This window comes from Plasmodium yoelii (assembly GCF_900002385.2).
Source record: "Plasmodium yoelii strain 17X genome assembly, chromosome: 8".
Classification (NCBI taxonomy): Eukaryota; Apicomplexa; class Aconoidasida; order Haemosporida; family Plasmodiidae; genus Plasmodium; species Plasmodium yoelii.
In genome coordinates, this window is record NC_036180.2 from 1,073,001 (window position 1) to 1,098,144 (window position 25,144).

Genomic DNA, 25,144 nt, shown 5'->3' on the forward strand with positions numbered 1-25,144 from the left:
TATGCATATGACATACAAATTTTATATATATAAAATAGACTAAAATAAAGATAAAAAATTGTTCTATAAAATATCGTAATTGTCTCAAAACGTTTATACTTAATGAATTCATCTTATTTTATTAAAAATCGGTTATGATATATACTTTTTTTTGGTTGTTTATTTGTTAAATTTTATTTATACTATTTAAAAGATAAAAAAAAAGTACAGACTTTAAAAAACACATGCATGTATATTATATGCATATATAAACATGTGTGTATATGTAATTATATATGACACCTAATTACATATTAAAAATAAATATAAAATTTTTTTAACTTGATAATCCACCATCAATTATAAATACTTTTCCATTTATATATCCTGCAATTTCTGAAGATAGATATCCTACCATATTTGCAATCTGTAAAAAAAGTCATCAAGGGTTTAATAATCCATGGGTATATTTTTATCGGATATCACAAAAAACTTAAAATAAATATAACCTGATTTTTATATTAATTTTTGTTACTTACCTCTTCGGGTGTTCCCATTCTTCCAGCCGGAATATTCGAAATAATATTTTGCTGAAAATAAATTGTGGGTAGTATGTATGTATATTGCACGAACCAAATAAATGAATGAAAAAAGCATACTTATAAAAAAATGTAAATAATAAGCCTTTTTATTAATCATTAATTTGTGTGTGTGTTTTTTTTTTTTTAAAATATTACTTTTATATCATCACTTATTTTATCAGTCATATCACTTGATATAAAACCAGGAGCTATTGCATTAACAGTTATATTTCTCGATGCTAATTCTTTGGCTAAACTTTTTGTAAATCCGATTACCCCTGCTTTGGATGCAGAATAATTTGTTTGTCCAAAATTTCCTGTAATTCCTACTATACTAGACATATTAATAATTCTTCCATATTTATTGCTAATCATTTTTTTAGTTATAGGGTGTGTTACATAAAATAGTGAATTTAAATTCGTTTTTATTACGTCTTCCCATTCTTCATTTTTCATACGCAAAAACACATTATCTCTCGTTATTCCTGCATTATTAACTAGTATATCTATACTTTTATGATCTGTTAATAATTTATTAATTAATTCGGTTATTTCTTCTTTATTTGAAACATCAGCAGCATATCCAGTTGCTTTATACCCAAGGGAATTTATTTCATCGGAAACACTGTCACACGATTTCTGCAAAAAAAAAAAAAAAAAAAAAAAAAAAAAACTAGCCATTATAATATTTCTTAAAAAAAAAAACTAGCTATTACAATATTTCTTAAAAAAAAAAACTAGCTATTAATACTTTAGCTATTTTGGAATATTTGACATAATAAATTAACGTACCTGTGTCTTACTTATACATAGAACATGTGAAACAGATTTAGCTAACGTTTTCGCAATGGATCGTCCTATACCCCTTCCTGCTCCTGTTACTAAAGCTACTTTATTTTCCCCACAATAATAGTTGTTTTCTTTATTATGTCCCGATAAATTTAAATCACGGTTTGATCGTAGGTACTTATTTGTATTAACCTAAAATAAAGGAATGGGAAAATAATGTGTAACAATATAATGATAGTGAAATACAAAAAGTTTCAACTAAATACCTTATTCAGATTTTGGATATTTGGTATCCTATAGCATTCCAATGCTCGCATAAAAAAAAAAAATAATAATAATTTATACAACATATTCATTTTATCCATATATAAATATTACTTAAAAATTAATGAAATTTGTTTACACCCTATTTTAAAATAATTTTTTGGCAACTACATATAACTACGCTTTATCCGAAGAATAATTCTCTCTATATATTGTGACTCTTTTTTGTTTCTATTGCAATTTATTATATATGGGGTTTATGTGTAAATAACAATTTTTAAAAATGAAAAATAATACACATGATTTATTTGTTTATTTTTACACAACATTATGTTATTTTGTTTGTAGTTTATTTTTTTAATATATTTTTATGCAACACGATAGTAAAAAAAATATTTTGATTTTTGAGAGCGTATAAATGTTTATAAAATAAAATACAACCACGTATTTTTAATAAATAAAAAATCATATATTATGTATCTCGACATGGCAAGATTAGGTATATTTTAAAAATTTCACACGATAAATGGAAAAAAATGTGTATTTTTGTGTCCCTTACAATTGACACACACAATTGTTCTATCTCCATTCTACATATAATTTATTATTTAAAATTTTTTATAAAATTAACATATTTTATTAATACACAACTATATTTTTTCGTCTTTTTAAAGCTCAATTTTTATCATATTTAAATTGGTTAACTGGAAATGTATATATATATATATATGAAATAAAATGTGGGCGAATATATAAGTCGCATAATTTTTCTCTATTTTCTCAAATTTGATATTATACTTATATATTTTAACTGTTTCTCTAAAACAACGAGTTTGTGTTTTTCTAAAACAGCGAGTTTGTGTTTTCTAAAACAAGTTTGTGTTTTTCTAAAACAAGTTTGTGTTTTCTAAAACAACAGTTACTGTTTTGTTTGCCTTTTCGATAGTTACCCAATGTGGGACATTAACAATAAATAAAAACGTTCAATATAATGAATAAAATAAAACATAACAAACATAAAACATAAATAAGCCTACTACTCATGTAGATATGCATGTTATGGAAATGTCAAATGATTGCATTAAAAATTTAAAAAAATATCCAGAGATATGCAAAATCACTGCACATAAAAAATTATAATATTATAAGAGGAATTAATTTATCGGATACAATTGAAATATTTGTGAAATAAAATAAATTATATGAATATAATTTGGGTTAATTTTATCGCTTTATGATGATTTATTGTTTTATATGAATTATTCTAGATCCAATTGAATTCCATATAAGGATACTCCCTGCTCTTTTAGTTGTTTTGCAACTTCTTCAATAGAATAAAATGAGGCTTTAATTTGTGGTTCTAAATCTTTTAACTTATTTTCTAAAATTTCTATAGCCATTTCAACAATTTGTTCAGGAGGCATTGAACCAACAGATTCAATTTTAAAATGAAATTTAGTTTCATCATAAATAATTTTAACAATATCTTTATTATATCCTAATTCATTTAATGTATCTCTACAACTTTCTGCCATAACAACGGACATATTTTCACTTAATCGTAATTCGACATCTCTATCATCATCCAATTCTTTTAATATATAACAATCAGAATTTAAATTATTAGCTATTAATAATTTATGTTCTTTTGACATTTTATCTACTTCATGATTATTAATTATTATTTTGTGATCAATTATATATGATACATTAGCTGGTATCCATTTTGCGTGCATTTTTCCAATTCCTTTTGTGGCTGTTAATTTCATATGTATGGTTTGGTTTTTAGATAATGTGAGAATAGGTATAGCATTTTCCATTTTTTCAATATTATTATTTTTATTATCATTAGGTATAGGCATAGGGATATTGGGTTCGTGATCTAATGCTTCTATATCATAATGTGATACATCTATTTTATTAGCGTTATTACATTTTACTTCAATAATATATTGGACAGTACATCTAGAACACGTTTCTTTACATTTGCATCGTTCTCTAAATTCATAATTTTTTATATTTCTACTATCTATAGGTATTAAACCTATCCTATGGGCTATAAATTCATCATGAAATGGACTTGTATTCTCATAAACATTAACTATATCAATTGCTAATGTTGGCACTTCTGATAACATAATTCTTCTAAGAGCATTTGCTAATGCAGAGTTACTATTATATAATGTAAATTCCATTTCATTTTTTGATATACTTTTTATTTCAATTTCATGTTTTTTTGAATTATCTCCATTTATCATCATCATCATTATTATTTTGGGGATTTCAAAAAAAAAGTTTTATCAAAGCTCAATAATTTTGCTAAGAGTAGAATTTTGTTTTATGCTTTTATTCCAATACCCTTTTAAGTTATGTACTACTCTAGCTAGCTATAATTATTTTATAAGTATTTTTTTTTTTATCATGTCCTATGTTTTTTTTCAGAATGATACTGCTGCCGTTGATGCGTTAATATTTCCAATATCACCAAATTATTTAAAAAAAAAAAACAACTAAGAAATCATTATATTTATTTATGTTTACAATTAATTTCTGTTTAAAACAAATTTATTAACAGTAATATTTTTTTTTTTTATTTTTTTTTTTTTAGTGATAATTTTTCCACCATTAACTTCAATAATGCAAAGGACTTTATTCCTACTCAGGCATGACCTTATATAGGCATATATAAAATATGTATTTATATAATAAAAAAAAAAAAAAATTTCATAAATATATAATTTTTTTTAAGGAGTTAAATTTTTTTATTAATAGTGGGATATATGAAAATTTTAATTAGTAAAAAATTATTTTCTCAATTATGTTTTTGAATAGGAAACAAATATTATATATGATGATTATTTTACACGTATAGAGTTGTAGATTAAGATGATTTACATAATATGAGTTAACTTGAAACATAGATAAAAATAGAGTATATGTTCAGAAAAATAATGTTTATTAACAATGAGAAATATACATACATATGCAAATGCATAATAATACAAAACTATTACAGATAAATAAGTTTTTCTCATTTATGAAATATATCGAAAATATTTATAATTTATTCTTTTTATTAAATTTGTTCACATTTTTATTAATTTGAGTGAGTCATAATGAATAGGACTCGAATAAGCCAAAAAAATACATTTCTTTAGTTGATTATTATTTTTACATTTCGGTTCATATTTTAAAAGCCATTTATCGGGATTTGATGTTATTATATATACAACACAATCAAAAGTATCAGCTATAGCTTTAATACATAGTTCATCACCCCAATACCCATCATTTAACATATTTTTTATATATCTAGTAAATTTGCCTTCTTCAAAATATATAGAATATTCATCTTTATAGTTTAACATATAATCAACACATGCTTGACGAATATACATATGATATATTTGCTTTCCAAATAAATTATATGAAATAGATCGAAATAAACAATTTCCATCCCCTATTATTTTAACCAATTCGCAACCTATAGCTAACAAATGAACTTGTAATATATTCCTTTTATATTTATAATTTTCTTTATTTAATTTATTTTTTTTTAATAAAAATGATATATATCTATCTAGAGTGCTACATTTTTTTATGCTATCTATTTGTTTTGATTCTTGTATAGATTTTAATATATATTCAAAATTATTTATGTTTAAATTATTATTTATTTTTTGTTCTATTTTATCATCATTTTCATTCCGTTTTGCAATTTTCAATTTCGTTGTCATATACTTGTATTTTATTTTTTTCCATTTTATTATCAAGAAGTTTGTCATATTTATATATCCTACTGTTTACACACACACACATATATATATATATATATATGTATATATACATACATAATTATGCTCAGGTTATAAAAAAATAGTGGCTATATAAAAGCTTGTTTATATTTTGTGTGCATATATACTTATTCACCCCAAGTTTCCTAAACAATTTCACAACTCTATATAAATTTCCCATTTATTTGATAATATTTTCATTCCACATTTTATGAACAAAAATTTAAACTATGAAATACCACATTGTCTACAAAATTAAATAAAAATATATGTTTATATTTTTCAGCAAATAAAATATGGCGACACATATATCCTAAAAAATGAGGGTTTATTAATTTCAAATAAATATATACATACATTAATAATGTATTTGTGGTCATTTTCAAATAGACTATTTTATCATGTGCCCAGAGTGTGCAAAAACAAAAACCTTTTTTACATGTACTTTGTAATGATTATATGAAAATATATTCTCATTGTTTTAGTTTTTTTTTATGATTTTAAATATAAAGACAATTTTAGACTACCTCGTCTAAATTAATTAACAAGGTCCGTATATAAATGCATGCATTTATATGCAACTTCATTCTTTTATTTCGTTAAATTAGTAACAAATGTTATTCACATATGTAGTTTACAACTGTTTCCTCTTTATTTTATTTTATAATTTAAAAATATTAAAAATCAAAAGTTTTAATCATATTAATTTCCTTTTTTTTAATTTTTTACAATATCCTAAATTTTATATGATACATGTATTCTAAACAGATAAAGAAAAAGAATTTATTTACCAATACATATTAAAAATTTCAATGTATTATTTAAGAGTGAAACTCAAAATTTAACCTAACAACTAGAATTCCCTTTATAAAAAAAAAAAAAAAAAAAAAAAAAAAAAAAAATTATTGGAAAATATAGCTAGCCAATATTAATCGCTTGCTGTTAATATGAAAATATATGTTGCCTATATATTTTTTTTTGAATTTATCCAAATGGTAAACCAATAGTTATATTTAAAATACACCTGCGATATTATAATGTATTGATAATTTCATTATTGTTATCATATTTTATTATTTTTTTTTGTTTTGTTTTATTTTGTTTTATTTTGTTTTATTTTATTATTATTATTATTATTATTATTTTTTTTTTTTATTAAATAATTTTATATAAAAGTATTTTTATTTATTTTGGCACACTTCAAATTAGTGCATTCGGAATATGTCGTTTTTTTCCAATCGATATATAATATATTTATCCTTATATATATATGATGATTTATATTTTATGAGTTTGAATAGAAAAGAAATAAAATTTAAATGATAAAAATATATAATATAACAAAAAAATAATGAAAGTAAACGGACAGCAAAATGAATAGTGATTGGAAAACGATTTTATCATACTCTATATTTTTTACAGGTAACATATACTTTCTTTGGAAAATTCAAAATGCATATTCTTTTAAAAGTATAGTAGCCTGTATAAGAAAATGTTTAAATTATAGTAAAAAAAAAAAATTTGCAAATAATGCAATTGCTCAAAATGTAAAAATATATTTTGGTAGCCAAAGTGGAACAGGGGAACAGTTTGCAAAAGAGTTGTGTTACAATTTACAGGAAATATTTGATATAAAAGCGGATATTGTTGATTTAGAATACTTTAATAAAGAAGAAATAAAAACATTTGGCATTCGTATATTCATTGTTTCAACATATGGAAATGGTGACCCACCAGATAATGCCATCGAATTCTTTAAATGGCTAAAAGAACTAGATATAAATAACACATATTTTAGGAATACAAAATATTCTATAATGGGTTTAGGAAGTAAACAATATAGCCATTTTAACAAAATAGCCAAAAAACTTACAACTTATCTTAAAAATTTTAAAGCAGAACAAATTAGTGAAACTATATATGGTGATGATGATGATAATATTTATCATGATTTTGAAATATGGAAAAATAAATTTTTTAAAGAATTATCGAAAATTTTAAATATGAACCATATTCCAATTAATTTTATCAAAGAAGAAGTTATTAAATTAGTGGATTGGAAAAATCTTCCTGACATCAAATTCGATTTAAAATTTGAAGATATCGAAGAAGATGATAAGAAAAGCGAAACGAAACACCATACTACTAATTTGTTAAAAGATAATGATAATTCTAAAGAAGCTCAATTTAATAAGCATATATCCACAAGTCTTACTGGAAAATTTTATTTTAACCACAATATTGGTACTGTAATATCTAACACAAATTTGTTAAAAAATGTAGATGATTCTACTAATTCTGATAAAGTTAATCATATAATTATATCGGCAAAAAATATTAAATACAAGTCTGCTGATACTTTAGTTGTTTTAACAAAAAATTCAAAACAAACCACAGATTGGTGGTTAAAACGATTAAATATAAATGAAACTGACAAAAATAAAAAATTTACCTTTGTGGAACGAAATGGTCAAAATTCACCAAAATATGATAATACCCCATATTTAAATGGTACTAATGATGAGAAAAATGACATATTAATAAATAAAAATAGTAATGAAAATAATGGCAATAATGGCAATAACAATTCCATGCATATTCCGTTTCCAACACCATGTACAATTGAAGAAGCCTTACAATGTTATTGCGATTTATCAACTATACCTCGAGTAAATGTTTTAAAGAATTTTAAATGTTTTATTAAAGACATAGAAGAACTTAAAATGTTTAACTATATTTTATCAAATAATAAAAGGAATACATTTTTTAATATATGCAAAGAATTTGAAATGACATTTATTGAATTTGTAGATATATTCATGCAAAGTGCCATATTTGAATTGACGCCATTTTTACAATTAATTCCAAAAATTGCGCCCAAAAGCTATACAATATCTTCTTCTCCAAAAGATGATCCAGACATTATTACACTGACTGTAAAAAAAAAACAATATCCTATTCATTCTCTTAGGAAAGCATTAAAAAGTTTTAAAAATAATAATATGTTACCAAATATTACTGAACAAAAATTACGAAATTTGTGTGAAAGAAGATGGTATAAAGGCTCATCTTCTTATTATTTAACAGAAGAATTATATCCAAATGATATAATCAAATTTAATGTTAAAACATCAATATTTACACTTCCCGAAAATTTAGGAGACGCCAGCATTATAATGATTGCTACCGGAACAGGAATAGCTCCTTTTAAAGCTTTTCTTACAGAATTTAAACTTTTTGACCAAAAACGTGAAAAAAATGAAATATTAAATAAAAAATCCCAAAGAATATTATTCTATGGTTGCAGAAAAAAAGGAATAGATTTTTTATATGAAAAAGAAATTATGGACTCTTTGGAAAACAAATATATTGATGAAGTTTATTTAGCATTTTCAAGGGACCAAAGCAATAAAATTTATGTACAAGATTTAATTCGTGAACAAAAGGAACGTGTGTGTAACTTGATACAAAACGGTGCATACGTATACATATGTGGAAATACCGAAATGGGTAAGGATGTGAAACAAACAATTATTAATTTATATGAAAATAATAAGCAAAATGATAAAAAGATTATAAAAAAATTAAAGAAATCAGGACGATTTTTTGAGGAAACATGGTAATACCAAATTAGTTTGCAAGTTATAGTTAAAATAGCTTTAATTAATTTTTTTTTATTTTCGCTTTTTTTATGACATGTTCATAATTTTATTGTCATTATGGCTATTTTCCCCATTAATATTATTTTTTTTGTTCTATATTATTAATTTATTATTAACTTTTTTTTTTCTACATTGGCTAGTTAAAGAAAACAATAATTTGTTTTATTATATTTTTATTTTGACTATTTTATTTATTTATAAACCCTTTTAATTTGTATTTAAATTTTGTTATGAAAATGTGTATCTTATTGAATAAATAAAAAAAATTAACTTGTCTATTTACTTAGCTATTTTTAATATTTTACCATAATTTTAATGTTCATTTTAAGTTTTAAATTGTAATATGTTAATTTTTTTTTATTAAATTTAATTAAAAGAATAGGCATATTCTTATGTTATTTTTGTGTTTTATGCTTACATTCATATAAAATATACACTATATCAGTTGTTTTATTTTTAGAATTATTCATGCATACATATAGATATAAATAATTATACACAATTTTATATGTAAATTATTACTATTGCAATAAAATTTGTCTAATACAAAACATGTTATGTGCTATATGTGTTTTATAAATTGTTTTTACTTTTAAATCATGTTCTTTTCCGTTAAGGATAGAATTTAATTTTCTCTTTCGAATGGAATATATCTACCATTTATAAAAGTAATCACAAATATTTTATGAAAGCTCATAAGTATACATGTCTGTGCATACGTAGTACTATACAAACAAACTACGGTTTAGCAAAAGTTCATAATTTTTGTTACATATAGAATATTGGATATTAGTATTATAAAAAAAAAATGATGTTTAAAAGAAAGTATTTATTTTTTCCTTGTTTTTTCTTGATAATTGTAAATATTTTACACAAATTTGACAATTTAGGTACAGATGAATCCCTTTTATATTTTCACATTCGAATTTTAAGCATGAATAAAAATGATACACAAGAGTTATATAATAATAAAGTGAAGATTTCTAATAATGAAATTTTATTGGGCTTACAACATGAGCATAATATAGAAGACGACAGAATTATAAAATTTGTATCGAATGATGCAAATAGTAAACATGGTCGGAGAATAAAAAATGTAACATTTAAATTACCGAACAATATAGTAGACAGAATGCAAAACATACGTAAAATAAACTTTAATGAAATGAAGCAAAACAATGATGCAAATCTTGAAATAAATAAACCCAGTACAACACATGAAACATATTCAGCTTTAGAGTCATCAACACATAATAAAAAAACGAGTAATGTAAAGAGTAAAGTAAATAATTTTGTTAAGCTAATGAAAGATATTAATGATAATATGGAAAGCGAAAAGGAAAAAGAAAGTCATAATCCAAATAAAGAAAATGTTTACAATGATGAGCATCATACTGTTGTAATATATGATGGTTTAGATGAAAACAAAGATTTGTATAATAAATATAAAATTGAAAGAGAAAATAATATGGATACAAGAGTAATACAAGGAACAGAATATTTAGGAGTTGGATATGATTTTTTATTTGGAAATCCGATAGGAGACCCATTTCTTAAAGTAGATCCTGGTTATAGAGATTCTGTAATAAAATTAACATATCCTAAATCTGATGGGGATTATCCAGATAATTATATAAATATAAACCCAAATGGATCGTATGTGAGAAATGAGATATCTTGTAATAGATCAGAGAATGAAACTGAAATAAGTACAATGAGCGAATATAGTAAGGAGCTTTCTGTTGATGCTTCATTAGGAGCATCTTATGGGTTATTTGGTTCATTTTCAGCATCTGTTGGTTATACAAGTGCATCTAATACCATATCTAAAAAAAAGTTTAGAATGTTTATATTAAAAAGTTACTGTTTTAAATATGTGGCATCTCTTTCTCAATATTCTCAATGGAAATTAAGTGATCAATTTTTGAGAGCAATAGATTTACTCCCATCATATTTTAATTCATTAGAGCATGATGGAAAATATTGTAATGCTGAAGAGTTAAGAGATAATAAAACAGGAATGGAAAATTGTGGAAAAAGTGTTGAATCGTGGTTGTTTTTTTTTAAAAATTTTGGAACCCATGTATCAACTCTTATACATTTAGGTGGAAAAATAACACAGCAAGTTAAAATATCAAAAAATGAATATAAATCCTTAAGTGAAAGTGGATTATCCACTTCTGTGTCTGCATCTGTTGGATTCGGTTTATTTAAAGCAAAAGCATCAACAAGTACAGATTCAAAAGAATCAAGTCACGAAGAATCATCAAATTCGAGTATAGAAAAAGAAACAGTTATAATCGGAGGGACAACAATATATGATCCTAATGATCCATCAAATTTTGAAAAATGGGCAGATAGCATAAAAAATAATCCAATGCCAATAAAAGGACAATACGAGCCTTTATCTCGGATTTTACCAGAGCGATTAAACAAAATATATGATGAAGCATTAAGTTTTTATGTATCATTAAATGTTCCTATAAATATAGGTTCAAAAACAGATGGAGAAATAAAAAATTATAATATAAAAGATCAATTAATGAAATCTAAAATGATATATGGTAGTGGTAGCGGATTAGTTGTGTTAGAATGTGAAGATAAGCAAAATTTTATATTAGGATTTTCATTATCTATTCCTAATGATTTATCAAACTTAAAAGATTTTTATATGAATACATGTGATGAAGAATCCGATAAATGTTATTCAAAAATGAGTGATAATGCATATAGTTATATATTTGCTATGTGTAATGATGATCGTATACCATATCTTGAACAAAAAGCAAAATCTGGAACAGGTTTATTAACCCTTGAATGTTCAGAAAAAAATCAAATTATATTATTTGGATTTGGAATTAGTGTATTAAATTCAAATGATCCGATATCAATAGCTATATATCCATGTAAAAATGGAAAAACATCATGTTCTATGCAAGGGTCAACAGATCAGTCTGCTGTTGGTTTGTGGATAGTTTGTGGGCATGAAGAATCTCTAAATTCAAACTTTTCAGTTTATGTTAGAAAATTAGAGAAAGATAATGTATCAGGAAAAAAGAAAAAAAAAATTGATATATGCCCTACCGCGGTGTTGTTTAATTTAATCTTTGAATTTACTAGAACACCAACTAATAAACGAAATGGTAAATGTTTTACTGTTAACGATATATGCCCAAAAGATTTCCATGTCTGTTCAGACAAGAAAGGAATAAAATCGTTTAATTATTATTCTGTGTCGGTTTATTAGGAATGGAGTCGAGATATATTAGAAGTATCATCCATTTTTTGTTTTTAAATTATTTTGAAATTTGTTAATAAAATGATGCAATATAAATATAGGTTTTATATGTACATGATTTAGGAGAGGAGTGTGCATATAATATTTACAGTTGTTTGTTTTTTTTTTTATTTGTTTTGAATTTTGTTATTTTATAAAATGGTAATAATAATTATCATTTTTTTTTTAATTATTATATTTTTTTGATGTTTTGAAATATGTAACTGATTAAAAGATATTATTTCAACTAGCGTTATAAACATTTGTATGACAATATTAATGGATATTGGACATGTTTTTTTTTTTTTTTTTTTTTTTTTTTTTTTTTTTTGAAACGTCATTTTGAAATTCATTATTTTTATGTGATAAAAAATTAAAATATTTATTTAAAGATTTTTCTTTTTAACACCTACAAAATAATAAATATATAATTTATCACAAATATAATACAACTATTTATTTAGTATACAGTATTACAAATTTTATATAAAAAGCTTTTTGGAGTTTCCGATAGAAGAGGTTTTTTATTTCGGCCCTGCATTATTTTTTTTAATCAATTTATTTATTTGCCAATTTTTATAAATTAAAAAAAACAAAAAATATAAATGATTGATATGGGATAGTGAATAAATATATGATACTTTTTAAGAAATATAATTTAAATTCAATAAAAATATAAGAGGGCTTATTAATCTTATTTTGTACCCATTTTATGGGAAAATATTTAATTTTACAAAAAAAAAAAAAAAAAAAAAAAAACTCTAATACAAAATAGGATACAGAATTCGTATAGAGGGATACAATTTTGAAAAATAACTTATTTATTTATTTTAATATATATTGTTTTCATAAGCATAAATGTGATGTATATTTTTTTATATAAAAATATAATGTTATAATTAAAACTTTTCGCTTACCCCTCTTTCCCCAAAATTTAATGATGCCTTTTAAAAGACGAGATAATAACAATGAAGATAATAAGGATGAAACAGAAAAATGTAATAACAAAAATAATGGATATATAAATGACGAATCAGAGATGAACATAAATAATGAGGAAAAAGAAATATATTTAAAAAAAAATGAAAAAAAAACATCCTATAATAATAAAAGTTGTAGTGAAAATAGTAATATATATAATTCTGATCAAAATAATTTATTGACAAAAGTTGAAAAATATAAAAATCGAAATTCTTCTGATCGATATGAAAGAAAATATCATAGTAACTCTAGTACAGATAATGAATCATCTTTAATACAAAATAAGTTAAGAAATAGAGATGACTCAAATAATTCTAGTTTAAATAGTTATAAATATAGAAAAAGAAAAAATTCAGGATATAGTAATGAACATAATTATAATGATTGGAAAATGCGAAAAAATGAAAACAATACAAAATACAATGAATATAAATATGTTAAGGATAGTGAAATGTGTAAAAGAAGAGGAGAATATAAATTTAAAAATAAAGATAGTGATGTAACAATTATGAGAAAATTGAGTAATGATAGTATAGATAATAAATTTGTTCATATACCAAAAAATAAATATAATAAACCAAATAATTATAATAAACAATTTTTTGAAAAAAAAGAATACGATTATTATTATCAATACCCAAATAAAACTTATAAAAATAATTATTATCAAAGAGAAAGAAATGATTCAAAATATTTTTATGATTATAAAAAAAATAATAATAAAAATAATAATTCTTATTATTATAACACAGAAAAAACAAAAGAAAAATATTTTTATCGTTCTTTATCTCATCATGAATCATATAATGATGAAAATAAATTTGATTCAAAAAAAAGGAAAAGAGATAAAAATGAAAGTGAGGATAGGAGTAAAAAAGAATACCGAAAAAATGAAAGTGAAGATAGGAGTAAAAAAGAATATCGAAAAAATGAAAGTGAAGATATGAGTAAAAAAGAATATCGAAAAAATGAAAGTGAAGATAGGAGTAAAAAAGAATATCGAAAAAATGAAAGTGAAGATAGGAGTAAAAAAGAATATCGAAAAAATGAAAGTGAAGACAGGAGTAAAAAAGAATATCGAAAAAATGAACGATCAAACTCATCTAATTTTAGCCAAAATGGTAATGAATTTTGTAAAGAGAATGACGAAAAAAAAGAAAAGTACGAAACTCAAAGTGTAGAGAATGACGAAAAGAAAAAAAAATACGAAACTCAAAGTGTAGAGAATGATGAAAAGAAAAAAAATAGTGACCATTTTAATGATTCAGGAAAAGGGGAAACTACTAATCATAATAACTATAAGCAGGATCATAATAATAATTATTATATGGATAAAGAATATCATGATGGAAGAAAATTGATAAATAAAGATTATAGCATATATGATGAAGACATACATTTTGAAAATGATAAGAAATATAACAATCATACTAGTGATAAAGGTAGTAGAAAAGGAAGTAATGATAGTTATGTAGAATATGATCAAGATGAGTATGAATATTTTAGTGATAATTCAGATACTATACATGAAAATAAAAAAAATATAGAATATGTTTATATCAAAAGTGAAGTAAAAATTAATTTAGATAATGATGCAGATTTAACAAATTGGATTGATTTTGATGAAAATGATAAAACTGATGAAAGTGATTGTATTCATATCAAATTTAGAAACTTCTCATTGAGAAATTATGTTAAAACATATAAAATATTACATCATGATGAATACGAAGATACTAAATATATAAATGATAAAGATATCAACAAAGAAAATAAAAATGGATATAATAAAAAATATAGTGATATACATATTTCCTATGACTCAAAAAAATATAATGAAAAAAATAATAATAATCATAATCATAATTATAATGATTATAATGATGACAATGACAATGATAATGATGAATATACAAACTTAGGATTCAGAGGTATGGAAAATAAAAAAAGGAAAATTGAAGAAAGATATAGGAGAGAAAATAGTCATACTAATGTATCACATAATTATAGAAACATAGAAGTAAATTATAAAAAAGATTCATATTATAATGAAAGTGCTATGCAATATGAAAGAAAAAAAAAAAATGATGAGTATGATGATAAAAATTACTATAAATGGGATAATAAATATGAATATGAATATGGTAGGAAAAATTATGATGATAATGAAAAAGGAAACATACGTGGTAGTAGCAATGATGAAGCCAGATATTCTTCTATAAGTAGATATTCGAATAAAGAAGGATACGAAAATAATAAAATAGATTACAGAGAAGGTTACGAAAATAAGAGGGATTGTTCTAAATATTATAATAACAATAATCGTTACACTAGTGATAATAATTTTATGCGATGTGATACTTCAATAAACTCAGAAACCAATACAAAGACAAAAAAATATAATAGCATAAATAATGATGAATCACATTATACTTATTATAATAAACATGATAGTTATGATAAAAATAACAAATATTATTCACGAAAATATGAAAGAAATCGTGATTATAGATATTCTCAAGATCAATATAAACATCCCTCAAATGATGATAATGACATAGACGAATGGAGAGAAAGAAATTATAATACTAAAAAAAATAATCTAGCTAAAAAACAAAGTAGTGATGAAAATTATTTTGATTTAAAAAATGTACAACAACATTATGATTCTAATCATAGTGGCATAATAAATAAAGAAAAAGATGAACATTCTGATTTAAAAAGTGTACCAAATCATATAATTAACATAATAAATGATATGAACAGTTCATACGAAATAAAAGGGAGTGTTGATTTATTAAATTTAAATGGAGTAAAATCGTTTGAAATACCTAAAGATTTTAATACAATTAATGAAATTAATAGTACTCACAAATTCTTAGAATTTTTAAGAAAAAAACGACAAGCCAAAAAAAAATGGAAAATGATTGCAAAAAATATATTGCAAGAAGAATTCCAAATTTTATTTAATTCAATAAATTACCAAGTTAACGAAGCGAAACTTAACTATTTAAGTAGCTCTCTTGCGACTATGTAGTATGTTTCTGTCTTGTTATCACATTTAGCTGTTTTTTTATCATATTATATTATATTATATTTTGATATTTTTTATTTTATTTATTTTTTTTTTTTATAATACATACATTATAGCTATTTTATGACTCATATACATTTATTTATGAGCGATTAATATATTTTTGTGCATATCTTGCAATTTTCGCCTGACCAAAATATTTTTATTTAATACCAATAAAGCTAGTTCTATAGAACTATTCCATTTATGTTTCATGTTGTATTCCCTTAACGCTCTAAAATAGCTATTAAAAATATGCCATTTTTTTTTGTTTCATTAATTAAAAAAAACCTTGCTTGTGCATAAAAAATGATAATAACAATAGTATAGAATGACACACGCTAAATTGCACACGTTAATTGCACACGTTAATTGCAACGTTAAATTTAGCTTGTAACTACACTTGTATAAAATACGCTACTACATTTTACTTGATAAATTGTATGCATGAACATGTTTATAAATTATTTGAATGCGTGATAAAAGCATAAGACTAACATATTTAGTTGTTTATAATATAAAATAGTTTTATTTAAATGTTAAAAATGTAACACGATATTATTGTTTTTTACTATGTTCACACCAAAGTTGAGTTTAAAATATAAATTACATGAATGGGATGAATATTGTATTTTGTTGGTGAGTATATTTTTAATTAATTTTTACATTCATTTTATGTATGTACAATTCATAATTATATATTTAATATATATATATATATATATAACTCTACATTATGATTAAACATTTTATTAATTTATTTAGCGAATTATGTTCCTGATTAATTGTATATATAATGTCTATAGAAATTGGAAAAACAAGCTACGAACAATTATCACAATTATATTTACAATATACACACAAGTAATAATATTTTTAAGTTTTAAATAAATCGAATATAATAATGAATATGATCAATGAATTATTTACCAATTTTTCTAAAAGTATGAAAACCGAAGAATAGTAATATATAATTTTCTTGACATTAAACTTATTTATATATTTTTTGATTTTTAAGAATTTTATTTTTTTGTCTTTACAAGTATAAACCACTAAAAATAGAAAAAAAAAAAATATTCATATTATTTAATTAGTTTGACAGATTTTTATAATACTATTCATATCCTTAAACTAAATATTATAATGAAATATTTCAAATAGTATTTTAGAATTATTGATAAATCGAATATTTATTAAAGGATGTATATTATTTTAATTATATTTTCATTTTTATTTATGTCTTAGTTTTTTCATTTGTTAATGCACTTGATCAATTTGTTTTTCACAAGCACATATCACTTTAAAAAAAAATATTAAATTTATTTATTTTAAAATATATGAATTTTTGAAAATATGTGTGTAATAAAAATGTATGTATTTTTTTCATATCCCCACACGTTTTTGCTTCACATTTTCTCTCCACCATTTTACAATAATTAGGTAAAGGTTGTTGTGTAATAATAAATTAAAAAATATTTTATAGTAAAAAGAAAGACAAAAACAACTAATAAATAAATAAAAAAATAATAACATAACAAATGCATTTTTATTTGTATTAATTATAAACTGTTCAATTATTTTTTATTTTTTTTTTATTGAATATTCTTAACCACAATATCGAAAGAACGTGGCGATATGTTTGTTTGAAATTATGCTGTGTGTTAGAACTTTGTAATTTATTTATAATTTTTTTACTGTATTTGTAATTTATTTATAATTTTTTTACTGTATTTTCATTTGTTACTGTATTTGCATTTGTTACTGTATTTGCATTTGTTAACTTATTGTATTTTCATTTGTTAACTTATTGTATTTGCATTTGTTAACTTACTGTTTGTGTATTGTGAAATTTGAGCTTGTGTATTTTCTAATTTAGCGTTTGTATATTTGCGAAGTTTCGAAGTTACTTCTTTGTGTTAATACGATTCTAACAAGGTATGCAAACGTATAATTATGTATATATATTATGTATATATATTATGTATATATGTATATGATATATGTATATGATATATGATATATCTTTTCTTCTAATAATTTATAAAGACACATAAGGGAAAAAAAAAAAATAAAAAAAGGTAAAGGATATGGTATATATTATATGAAAGAGAAATTCAAGAAAAACATTTTTGACGTTATAAAAAATGTAATATTGAAAATTTAATTTTTATAAACATTTATGCCTTTTTAATAGCTACGTGTGTAATATGTTTATACATATAACCTAATACGTGACTTATTTTAAATGCAATATTATTGTTTGTATTTTATAATGTATTTTCCATTATTACATTGTTTTATTTAATTGTATATTCCATATTATATATTAGCTTATATTAATGGGTTTATAAATAAAATGAAATTTTTAACGCTATATATTATGCTGAGTAATAGTTGATCTTATAAATAAGACACGAAAATACACAATTGGAAAAAAAAAAAATAATAATCAAGGATATTATTTATTTTAATGGACTTTTTTTTAAATTAATTATTATGATTATATATGTAAATAAGAAAAACGTCGTTTATTTTATAATGTATTTCCATAATAAAAATATTTATGGCATTTGGTAAAGTTTAAAAAAAAAATTTGAAAGTGAAAATTGTGATAATTCCTGGAGAGATAAGCCATAAAATATATATATCTATGAATAAAATTTATTAAATAAAATAATTAAAATATGAACAATTCAAGTAGAGAAGTGTCAAACAATTTAAAGACACGAATTAAATATAGTCAAATTAGTACAGATCATAGAAATAATAAAAGTAGCAATTTTACCAATGCTTCACATACTACTATTAATAAAAATGTGAATAATAATTATAAATTAAATAATAAAGATAACAATATTATTAAAAAAAATGTCTGTGAAAATATTCAAAATGATGATAAAAAAAATAATAATAGAAATGGAAAAAGAAAAAATATAGATAACTGCCAAACCTCATACAATAACGAGTTCAATACTAATAAAAGAAGAGAGACAGAAAAAAATAAAGAATATATAAATGACAAAAATGAAAAAAATGATTATGATAATGTCAAAGAAAAAAACGCTTATGACAATGTGAAAGAAAAAAATACTTATGACAATGTGAAAGAAAAAAACACTTATGACAATGTGAAAGAAAAAAACACTTATGACAATATGAATGAAAAAAACACTTATGACAATATGAATGAAAATTATTATTCGATACTTGATGAGTTAGGAAAATCAGAAAAAGAAATTTTTAAATCTGTTAAAGATAGTATGGATGAAAATTTAAATCTAGAATTTTTACGATCAACAAGTGAAAATTATATTTACAAGGTTACATCAAGAGGTATACAAAAAAAAAATAAAAAAAAATAAAAAAATAATAAAAAATAATAAAATAAATAATAATATGCATCCTTCCTACATATTCATTTTTAGTATTTACAATATAGAGATTTTATTTACTGTGTTCTTTATACTGATTGGTTATTAGCTACGTATCGTTATGTTTGTGTGTGCAACATTTGTAGATATTTTTACTTTCACATTTTGCATTTTACATTTTACTTTCACATTTTACTTTCACATTTTACTTTCACATTTTACTTTCACATTTTACTTTCACATTTTACTTTCACATTTTACTTTCACATTTTGCATTTCTTTTTGTGCCTTTTTAAAGGACCTGTTTGCTACTCATCTACATACAGAGATGACAAATATATTTATCGACACATTATTTTAAGTGACAATGTTAGACAATATGCTGAAAAAAAGGTAAGGAGAACTAATGCATTTTTAACAGAACATTGTATTATTAATGAACTTCAAATAGATATAGGAAAGGGATGGAAACATTTTATGATATATGATGGAAAAATAAGAGAACTTATTTTAAGAAAAGTTTTAACTGCAGAAGATAAATTAAGAATGGCTGTTCAAATGCAAAGATTTAATTAAATTATTTTTTACAAATACAATTTTTTTTTTTTTTTTTTTTTTTTTAAATTTTTCTATATTCTTATTTTTTTTTTAATTTTCTCTATATTCTTATTTTTTTTTATAAACAAATTATTTTTATTATTAACAATCTGATTATTATATGACTCACATTATTGTATCAATTTATTTTACCACTATTATTCAGTTTTATTCTTATCACAAAATTTTCAATTTTTTTTTAATGTTATAAGGGTTTATACTTAAAATGGTAAAAATGATCAGTCCGCCTGGTTCGTTCTTTTATAAAGAGAATGCTGCTTTGTGTGTGTTTATTTTTTTTAAATTTTGAAAAAATTAAGAATAAAAAATGGAATGGAATAAAATAAAAAATAAAAAATAAAATGAAATAAATTGAAATAAGATGAAATAAGATGAAATAAGATGAAATAACATAGGGCTGCATATATGGTTGGCTACATTAGTGAACAAATTTACAATTAAAGATTTGGGGTGAAATATATTTTAGAATTTTCCATTCCCATTTTAAACTTATAATGCTACATACATACACGTAGAGAAATTTAAACTTTTTTTAACTTTGTTTTTTTCCGTTTTTTTTAACTTAAATTTTTTCCGTTTTTTTAGTTTTATTTTTGTGGGATAGCCTATCAAAAAATAAAGCATGTTGAAAATTGTATGAACAAAATAAAGCATGTTGAAAATTGTATGAACAAAATAAAGCATGTTGAAAATTGTATGAACAAAATAAAGCATGTTGAAAATTGTATGAACAAAATAAAGCATGTTGAAAATTGTATGAACAAAATAAAGCATGTTGAAAATTGTATGAACAAAATAAAGCGCGTTAAAAATTGTATGAACAAAATAAAGCGCGTTAAAAATTGTATGAACAAAATACAGCATGGTGATAAGTGTGATGAAAAAGATAGTTAGAATGGCTGATATATTTCAGCCAATCTTTACACACCCAAATATTATTAATAATATTAATAATAATAGTAATAGTAAAATACAAAAAAATGTTTTATATTTTATTAATTTAACAAATTTACATATATATGAACAATTATTAATCGAGGAAAGTTTGTACAGGCTTAGTAGTTCCTTAAGTAACAGACTGAATAAAATTGGTTTTTTTATAATTAACGATACGACAAAAGGTGTAGAAAATTGTGATAACAATAATAATAGTGGCAGTGGCAGTGGCAGTGGCAGTGATAAATGCGTTATATTTGGAATGAGTAGAAAAGCAAAAGAACATATAAATGATACTAATTATATAAAGAAAAATAATATATTATTGATAAAAAGGTATACAGGGGGGGGTACAGTATATATCAATAGGAATTGTATATTAGCTTCATTTATACTTCCCAATGATTTTGAAAAAGAAACTAAACTGTATCCATCTAATATAAGCAACTGGACGTTTAACTACTTTTTTAAACCATTTATACAAAAAGAAAATGATAACAAAAACAATAATAATAATAATAACAATAATAATGAGTATACTTTTAACAAAACGTTTCAATATTATGAACAAGATTTCGTTTGCAAAATAAATGATAAAAATGATATTATTAAAAAAGTCGGAGGTAATGCACAAGCATTTTCAAAAGATTATTTTGTTCATCATACATCTTTTATTTGGAATTTGAATAAATTTGAAGAAATCGAAAAAGTATTATCAAACCCTTTAAAACAACCATCTTATCGAAATAAAAGAAATCATAAAGATTTTATTACATCTATAGATTCATGTTTACACAAAAGTATAGATACACCTGATAAATTTATACAACATTTAGTTGAAAATATGAAATATGTTTTAAATAAAAAAAATAAATTAAATAAAAACGAAATATGGTTTTTCAATAATATACAATTTAATAACGAAGATAATTTACCACTTATTACAGGTGATGTATTTGATCAGATATATGCAGTTGATTTAAGATTATTGAAAGAAATTGTTCATTTTTATATTAATAATAATGATTTAAAAAATTTAAGATCCACTTATTTTTTGGATATTTATGGAAATAAAGTTTCAGAATCCTTTTACAATTTTAACTCTTTTATTATTAACTAATATCATGATTGTCCATATAATAAATATCGCATATATTATTAGCTTTTTTACAATTTTGCAATTTTTTTTTTTTTTTTTTATAAAAATATGCAACAAAAGATATTACACAAAGCAGCAAAGTATCACCGCACATGCAAAACAAAGCGCAAAAATTATAGTACTTTTTTGCATGCTCTTTTATTTGGTCTTTTATCTTTTATTTGGTCTTTTATCTTTTATTTGGTCTTTTATCTTTTATTTGGCCTTTTAACTTTTATTTGGCCTTTTAACTTTTATTTGTTTTAAACCGAATATATATACGAATGCTTGTTTGTGGTCATTTCTTAGCTTGAATAATTATAAATAAAATATTTTTGGCAATATTAAGGTTTCCATTTTAAATCTTGTAAATTTCCAAGTAGTTGTTTTTGCAAACTTAATGGACTAGCCCACTCAGAATTTAAGTATGAATCATCATCATCTTCTTCAAATTCTTTTTCCTCTTTTTTTTTTTTATGATAATATGCTAACATAGCTTTGTAAGTTTCATTATCTATTCTTGGTTCTCTTTCCGGAGGTCCCATTTTTTTAGGATTCAATTTTACTATAATTTTAGTTTTTTCATTTTTTCCAATTATATTTTTTAAATATAAATTTTCTCCCAACTCTTTCCCTGCCCACCACATCGACGTATCATCAGGGAAGAGCTCCTTCAAAAAGGGAAGAAGTGAAAATGAAGATAAAATGAAGATAAAATGAAGATAAAATGAGGATAAAATGAAGATAAAATGAAGATAAAATGAAGATAAAATGAGGATAAAATGAAGATAAAATGAAGATGACCGAAATGAAAGTAGTATATCACAGCCATGCCTGCCTTTGCTTATTCCGTTTTTACATCATTAAAATAGTTTTCCTTTTCCAAAATTAATCTTGTGGGTTCGTAACTTGGGAGAGTTTCAATTACAGGATAGCACATTTTTAAATTTTGAACAATCAAATCTAATTCTTTGTTTAAATTGGTTAAAGATATTCCATTTGTTTGTCCCTATCATATGGGAAGCCAAATACATGTACATGTACATAACATAGATAATATAAAATATGCACATATTAATATGATATATAAATGCACGTTTTAAAACATGTTCTAAAAGTGATTAAAAGAATTATGACCAATTTTTATTTACATGTTCTACTAATTGTCTTTTCATTTTATCCACCAAATTTATTAAGTTAATTGCAGCATCTTTTGGTGGGGGAATTCCGGTTCGAAAATTGTTTGCATCTGGGCAAGTTACTTCATTTGAATTATAGGAATCACACTGTATAATTTTAGTTTAAATATTTATAAAAAGAATATAATAAATAAATTTTTTGTGAAATCATATTAACATTTGATCTGCTTATGTTATTGTTTTTATATTACCTCGGACAAGCCTCTAAATTCTTCGGGTCGCAAAGGACCATGTTTTGCTAATTCTAATGATGCATCTAACAGCTTCAATATTTTGCATCTAAGATTGTAAATACTTATTAGTTCCTCTTTTAAATTCTTTATCAAATTATTCACATTTGTTTCGTACAAAAAGCTGTGGCTTTCTTCGGACATTTTCACATATATTAGAACCATTTTAGCCAAAAAAAGGGGAAAAAAAAAGGGGGAAAAAAAAGGTGGAAAAATAGGTGGAAAAAAGGTGGAAAAAAGGTGGAAAAATAGGTGGAAAAAAGGTGGAAAAATAGGTGGAAAAAAGGTGGAAAAATAGGTGGAAAAAAGGTGGAAAAATAGGTGGAAAAAAGGTGGAAAAATAGGTGGAAAATAGGTGGAAAAAAGGGGGAAAAAAAAGGGGAAAAAAAAGGGGAAAAAATAGATGAAAAAAAAGGGGGAAAAAAAGGGGGGGAAAAAAGGTGGAAAAAAGGGGGAAAAAAAAGGGGAAAAAAAAGGGGAAAAAATAGATGAAAAAAAAGGGGGAAAAAAAGGGGGGGAAAAAAGGTGGAAAAAAGGTGGAAAAATAGGTGAAAAAATTGTCAATAATGTGAACAAATAAATTAATAATAAATATATATTTATGAATGTCACAAAATTTAGAAAATAATAAAAAGACCACAATATGCATTCTTTATTTTCCAATTTTGTTAAAAAAAGTTTTTATTAAGCTTATAAAATTCATGTTTCATTTACATGATTCTATATTTTTTTCAATTATTTCTTAACCTTTGTAATGTGTACTAAAAAATTACTATTTATATAAGAATATTTTTTTGTGACATTACAAGGACACATGCACATGTACATATTGAGAGTTATTTAAAGAGTTAGAAAACAAACAAAATATGCAAAATATGCAAAGTAATTCACATTTGCATCTATACTAGATGTATTATTAGCACGTATAAAGAGTCTCTTTATCCATTTATTAAATGTATTAGATTAAAATTGACACTTTCCATTTCAATTTACCTATTATTTTCCATTCCAATTTACTTATTATTTTTTTGGAAAATCCAAGAATAAAATAGTCTTATAAAAATTTTTTATTATGAAGGCATAGTTAAGCTTGTTTTATAAAAAATAAAAAAATAAAAAAATACAAACTATATAAATATTTATATTAATTTAATATATAATGACATATATTTTAAGAAAATATAATAATACTTAAATATATGTAAATCAATTGTTTCACTTTTTTAAAGCTATTTTAGATGTAAAAAAATTA

At 22.8% G+C, this 25,144-nt stretch overlaps 9 protein-coding genes across 9 annotated transcripts; 5 read left to right on the top strand and 4 right to left on the bottom strand.

Moving 5' to 3' along the window:
* Window positions 1-316: 316 nt before the first annotated feature.
* Window positions 317-1,705, bottom strand: PY17X_0827100 (3-oxoacyl-[acyl-carrier-protein] reductase; the record flags this gene model as incomplete). Its single annotated transcript, XM_022955758.1, has 5 exons — window positions 317-406; window positions 519-569; window positions 717-1,199; window positions 1,353-1,541; window positions 1,616-1,705. The coding sequence occupies 5 exons, from the start codon at window positions 1,703-1,705 to the stop codon at window positions 317-319; spliced, it is 903 nt and encodes a 300-aa protein (XP_022811993.1).
* A 1,167-nt stretch (window positions 1,706-2,872) lies between these two features.
* Window positions 2,873-3,880, bottom strand: PY17X_0827200 (DNA-directed RNA polymerase II subunit RPB3, putative; the record flags this gene model as incomplete). Its single annotated transcript, XM_725200.1, has 1 exon — window positions 2,873-3,880. The coding sequence occupies one exon, from the start codon at window positions 3,878-3,880 to the stop codon at window positions 2,873-2,875; it is 1,008 nt and encodes a 335-aa protein (XP_730293.1).
* An 819-nt stretch (window positions 3,881-4,699) lies between these two features.
* On the bottom strand, window positions 4,700-5,398 carry PY17X_0827300 (OTU domain-containing protein, putative; the record flags this gene model as incomplete). The annotated part of the gene is made up of 1 exon (XM_725199.2): window positions 4,700-5,398. One exon carries the CDS (start codon window positions 5,396-5,398, stop codon window positions 4,700-4,702), a length of 699 nt encoding a protein of 232 aa, XP_730292.2.
* Window positions 5,399-6,780: 1,382 nt separating this feature from the next.
* On the top strand, window positions 6,781-9,030 carry PY17X_0827400 (uncharacterized protein; the record flags this gene model as incomplete). Its single annotated transcript, XM_720508.2, has 1 exon — window positions 6,781-9,030. The coding sequence occupies one exon, from the start codon at window positions 6,781-6,783 to the stop codon at window positions 9,028-9,030; it is 2,250 nt and encodes a 749-aa protein (XP_725601.2).
* Window positions 9,031-9,877: 847 nt separating this feature from the next.
* PY17X_0827500 (membrane attack ookinete protein, putative) lies at window positions 9,878-12,316 on the top strand (the record flags this gene model as incomplete). The annotated part of the gene is made up of 1 exon (XM_022955759.1): window positions 9,878-12,316. The coding sequence occupies one exon, from the start codon at window positions 9,878-9,880 to the stop codon at window positions 12,314-12,316; it is 2,439 nt and encodes an 812-aa protein (XP_022811994.1).
* A 967-nt stretch (window positions 12,317-13,283) lies between these two features.
* Window positions 13,284-16,364, top strand: PY17X_0827600 (conserved Plasmodium protein, unknown function; the record flags this gene model as incomplete). The annotated part of the gene is made up of 1 exon (XM_725177.2): window positions 13,284-16,364. One exon carries the CDS (start codon window positions 13,284-13,286, stop codon window positions 16,362-16,364), a length of 3,081 nt encoding a protein of 1,026 aa, XP_730270.2.
* Window positions 16,365-19,084: 2,720 nt separating this feature from the next.
* PY17X_0827700 (cyclin-dependent kinases regulatory subunit, putative) lies at window positions 19,085-20,347 on the top strand (the record flags this gene model as incomplete). The annotated part of the gene is made up of 2 exons (XM_725178.2): window positions 19,085-19,733; window positions 20,070-20,347. 2 exons carry the CDS (start codon window positions 19,085-19,087, stop codon window positions 20,345-20,347), a joined length of 927 nt encoding a protein of 308 aa, XP_730271.2.
* A 904-nt stretch (window positions 20,348-21,251) lies between these two features.
* On the top strand, window positions 21,252-22,445 carry PY17X_0827800 (lipoate-protein ligase; the record flags this gene model as incomplete). The annotated part of the gene is made up of 1 exon (XM_725179.1): window positions 21,252-22,445. One exon carries the CDS (start codon window positions 21,252-21,254, stop codon window positions 22,443-22,445), a length of 1,194 nt encoding a protein of 397 aa, XP_730272.1.
* A 362-nt stretch (window positions 22,446-22,807) lies between these two features.
* PY17X_0827900 (conserved protein, unknown function) lies at window positions 22,808-24,057 on the bottom strand (the record flags this gene model as incomplete). The annotated part of the gene is made up of 4 exons (XM_725180.2): window positions 22,808-23,134; window positions 23,323-23,472; window positions 23,615-23,749; window positions 23,854-24,057. The coding sequence occupies 4 exons, from the start codon at window positions 24,055-24,057 to the stop codon at window positions 22,808-22,810; spliced, it is 816 nt and encodes a 271-aa protein (XP_730273.2).
* Between the last annotated feature and the right edge of the window lie 1,087 nt (window positions 24,058-25,144).